Source organism: Hyposmocoma kahamanoa, unplaced genomic scaffold (assembly GCF_003589595.1).
Source record: "Hyposmocoma kahamanoa isolate Upper Pololo Valley unplaced genomic scaffold, ASM358959v1 91, whole genome shotgun sequence".
NCBI classification, from domain to species: domain Eukaryota; kingdom Metazoa; phylum Arthropoda; class Insecta; order Lepidoptera; family Cosmopterigidae; genus Hyposmocoma; species Hyposmocoma kahamanoa.
Genome location: NW_020654684.1, coordinates 2,333,995 through 2,338,899, shown reverse-complemented (window position 1 = coordinate 2,338,899; position 4,905 = coordinate 2,333,995). Strand labels below are relative to the sequence as shown.

Below are 4,905 nucleotides of genomic sequence, written 5' to 3'. Positions count from 1 at the left end.
CACTATACATAACTGTATGTCCAAAGTATAAGAACACCTCTAAAGGATCGAGTCTGAGGGTGGATGAACTTCATGGTAAAGGAGTTTGAATCTTAAGAACGTACTGAAGCACTTTTGGTATAGGCCAAAGACGCATTAACAAAAATAAGGTAAATAAATTAGATATTTTAATCAACTCCGTTTAAATTACTGTAATTCACGTTTAACGGCTCATTTTGGGCTTGGAAAAGCTCTAATTATTAATATGATCAAGATTGTAAAAGTCGTAATGGACTTATGAAATATTATAAGCATAAAAGCGTAGAAAAATATAAATATTTATGTTATTATACCCAAATAAAACTGGCAACTTTTTCGGTGAGTTTAATCAAATTAATTACGTGATATCATCACGCAATACTTTACCCTAAAGTTTCCCCTAAAATAAGGGTAGTAATGGAACGCATCGAAAAACAAGAGGGTGTTTCGCACATGCGCACAAAACCACCCGAATGTATATGTTAACCCCATTCGAGGAAGCAAGCGCCTCCATTTTATTTCGTATTTTTCAACACGGACTTTTCAAAGACAATTCATAAATATATAAAAAACAGTTAATGCATTGAACTGTATGCAGTGTAGTGATTTCGAACTTTACGGTTGCAAAAGTCCGGCAAAAACACAGCTCACTTACGTAATTGCTTTTTTCTGGTGCTCCTAGACTGTGTAAGATCCCTGGAAGGAAGCCAAAGGTAAGTTTAGTTAGCTCTTAAATGTGCTGTGAAATAAGTATCACATTTAGGTGATATTGAACAAAAGACGAAGGTTTATTGTTTTTGGGTCAAACATCGATTTTCACTTAAACTTGTGGCCATAAAGAAATAGAGCAATTTTAGATAAAACCTGTCTTTTTTCAAATACTTTAAGGTGGAGTATGTTGTACATTTTGAGGCACACATTATTTATTAAAGAAAGGAATCTTCTTTCGAGTATCAAAGGAGAGAGAGGAAAATAACCTATATACAACGACGTCATATGTGCAATCCTGTTACGTAGAATGAGTCACATTTGATACGCAATAGTGGCCGTATTTTCAATTTGATCGCCTTTTGGAAGGAAATGAATATTTATTGCATTGTATAGAAAGATTTAGGCCATTGCGTGTTTTAGTACATAAAAATAACTAGATCTAAATTTGAAGAACTGAGTCAGTAAAAGACTAACTGCTACATCCTGAACAGTTGGGAAAGGGGTTCATCTGTTTAGTGTACAGTGTATTTTTATCCAAATAGTAAGGTATAAAAAGGTAAAATAAAATATCTCGATGAAACCAGTATATCCAGAAAGAATCACAGCGCTTAGAAACTTCTGTAATAAATCTATAATAATCTATAATCCTATGAACAAACTCTCTTCTTAGAAGAGACTCTTGATGAAATACAAAGAACAAACATACATTAGAAGCATAGATACTGGATCTATATGGATTCTTCTTCAATTTCATAGTATTCTTGGCAGAGCGGTCGTGATTTTTACGGAGTTTCTCAGGGGCTGATATGGCTCGCCTCATGATACCATATCTCTCCATTGGAAGATTTTCTGGTGTATTCCGTGTAGACCGCTCACAGCAGATTTTATTTGACCGGCCCGTTGCTTGGGTGATTTCCGCTCAATCTAGCGCTTGCTTATCTTTGTCTGACAAGACGCTTAAGTCAATATCCCGTCTTGAGACATAACCGAAGAATTTTAAAATGCGAGTTTGTAGCAAAACAGACAAACGCTTTTTGATTTTCAAGTTCCGAGTTCTTGGGATATGGAGATATTTGTACGAGCATTATTCTACAGCACCACATTTTTAAAGCGTCTATCATCTTCTTCTCAATTTCTCCAGCTTATTCATTCCTGTCGACGCGTCCATCACAATTCATAATTAAAGCCCTAAGATAATATGATATACATAGGGCTAGATTAAGTAGATTCTATTGGGTTCCAGCTTCAAAATGCCGAAACACTGACAGGTTGTATGGCTGTGCTAATACGTCCGGCAAGGTATCTGCTAGTCCTTGGGTATCCCAGTCGGCCTGTAAATTTTGTGGATTTATTCGTTCATCACAAAAGCGTTGCCCATAATAACACATGTATGATTTTAAATCTAGTTTTCTGTCAAAAACTTTTTGTCACTTTTGCTTCGTTCTCAAAACAATGTATTCTCTTAAAAGAGTCGGTCACCCCTCATTTGGTCGTAACGATTAGTTTTTATAACCTGTGTTTAATTTTTCAACAACATACCCAAAACATTTGGGGATACCTTTTGTTAACGCTAAAAAACAGCAACCCGAGCAACTTGCCCTAGACGTCTGCAATTTTATTGGAAATCATTAAATTTGTTAGTTCTTTTCACTTTATTCATTAGTTCATCACATTTGCTAGTTTTACACAAACAGACTTACGAATCATCGGGATTATAACCCCTTCTAGACATTTGCGGGAGCATAACACCATATATCGCAAAAAAATATATTCGTAAATATGTTCGAATCTCACACTATCGCAATCAGCTGAAGTGGCTTCCCATTCGTCTCCGCAGGAATTTGCATATCGTTTCTCTTCTTTACAACATTCTACATAATCCTTTGTCTCCCAGGTATATGAAAGAGCGTTTCAGCTTTCTTAGGTCCCAGGATAAGCCTTGTCGCTCTCTCGTTAGGTCCCAGTTATCTTTTCCATAATTCAATTACGGTTTTTATTCTCACTCCTTTACTGCTCATGCGGTCAGACTCTGGAACGCACTTCCCATTACTGTACTTGACAGTAAATCCTTAGCTATCTTTAAAATGAGAGTCAAGAAGCACTATTTATCGTCAGTTCCATCCATTTTATAGATAATATAATATGAAATACGTATTTGTCTCTAAGTATTTATATAGTCTGTAGTAATTTAACATTTTTGCTGTTTTTTTTACTATCATTCTATTACATAATTTAATTCTGTTTTGTTGTGCCCGTAAACCCCTTATTGTAATTATTGTGTCCTGTATTTTGGTCTGCAGGAAGAAATTTCTTATATAAATAAGCAGTACCTTTTGTTTTTGTTTTCCGCTTTACCAAATGTAATTTGTGTTTTCCTGTACAATAAATAATTAAATAAAAAAATAAAATAAAATAATGCGTTGCCGCAAGTGAGACGCGTGGGAAGATGGTCTCTTTTGAATGCGGTTCCGCCGAGATTCCCAACCCTACGATGTTGTGATAGGAAAAAGTAGAGCGATGGTACTTCTCCAAGTGTGGTACCTAGAGAATCTTAGCGTCTGTGAACCACTAAATTATACAACAACTTTCATTTAAAGAACAAGCTACCAATCAACGTAAGCACTTTGTGAACAAAGCGAGCAAACGAAGAGCAATCGCAATAGATTGGAAATGAAAGGACAAGAACAAATAACAGGGCTGACCTATTTCTCATTAGGACCTCTTGTGGCGAATTCATTAAGATGGGAATGAGACTGACTCATTGAAATGCGATGTTTTATTCGTGTCATTTTTTGTATTTAGGCAGCCATATTCAACAAATTCATCAATAGAAATACCTCTAAATCAGAATTCAAAGGTTTCAAATGCCGTTTTCATCATTTTCATCCGGAGCGCACTTCACCCACTGTGTGTGATTGGTTGGTTCTGGTTCCTTTAGTTTCTGGCATCCACTACTATCTTGTCTCAAGTTTCTTTAACCATTTTTTGTGGTTATCATGTGATGGGACGAACAAATCGTAGGCCTGATGGTAGCTTTACATCGGAAAAACCTGAGAGGTACTGACAAAGTTGACAAGTCCCATGTACGTGATGTTTCACCAGCATCCTTACTCTTTAAAGCCAGAAAGCAGTAATGCTCACGTTCAAGTAGCTGTGACGGTTTGATCTCCTTACATCGTCATCAACTAGTATTCAAATTTAAATTTTGAATTGTTCCATAGTTCGTTTGCCTCCCATTCTGATTTTGTTTCGTTCGACTGTCACTACCTGCTCGATCGCGGTAGCGAACACGTCTTCTCGTTAATTTTTTTAAACCCTTTACCAGTTACCAAAATTCTCTTGTACAATAAACATTTTAAAGATCATAAATTTTAATAAAACGGGAATAATATTTATAAAACTGGATTTATTACCACTAGTTCTTTACCCTTTTGAATTTGCTGTAATTAATTTAGTATAACTGTAATTTGAATGGCTGCGGAGGCTAGTACTACTTTCCTGCCACATTCAAACCAACAGGACTCACCGGCAGCACTAGCAGACGCCTTTCACAGCTATATGTTTCTTAAATTCAAAATCCATTCTTTTCGCAGACGACATGAAGATTCTTAAAATAATTGGCTGTTCTGAGGATGTCGATGATCTGCAGCTAGATCTTCTGCGGTTTGAACAATACTGTGTCTTAAATAAGTTAGATCTTAATGTTCTAAAGTGTTTCTGTATGACATTCACACGTAAGACCAACGTAATAGGATCCAATTATTTCCTCCAGGGTCACAGTTTGACCAGAGTTAATAAAATAAGAGATTTGGGTGTCATACATGATAGCTAGCTAATTTTCGAGGATCATGTCAATCATATTGCTAGTAAGGCCTCTAGGGCCCTCGGGTTCGTGATGCGAATGTCCAGTGATTTAAAATCTTTGAAGGCAATTAAAGTACTATATTGCACCTTCGTGCGAAGTCATCTCGAGTACGCGTCTCAAGTGTGGAATCCGCAATATGGTATTTATATTGATAGGATAGAGTCGATACAGAAACGATTTCTACGTTTTCTTGACTTTAGGGCCAAACAAAAGTCGCTGAGTTATGAGCATCGATGTAAGCGATACCACTTCTTGCCACTGTTAATGCGTCGGGAAATAAATGACATCTGTCTCTTATCTAAACTGGCAAA

At 36.4% G+C, this 4,905-nt stretch overlaps 1 protein-coding gene across 1 annotated transcript in view; it reads left to right on the top strand.

The window, feature by feature from the left end:
* Positions 1 to 4,341, top strand: part of LOC113236298 — a 63,463-nt gene extending 59,122 nt beyond the window's left edge. The window contains exon 7 of the mRNA XM_026472309.1: positions 4,323 to 4,341. Within this exon, the coding sequence (XP_026328094.1) occupies positions 4,323 to 4,341 (19 nt within the window). The remainder of the gene's footprint in view (positions 1 to 4,322) is intronic.
* Positions 4,342 to 4,905: the final 564 nt, after the last annotated feature.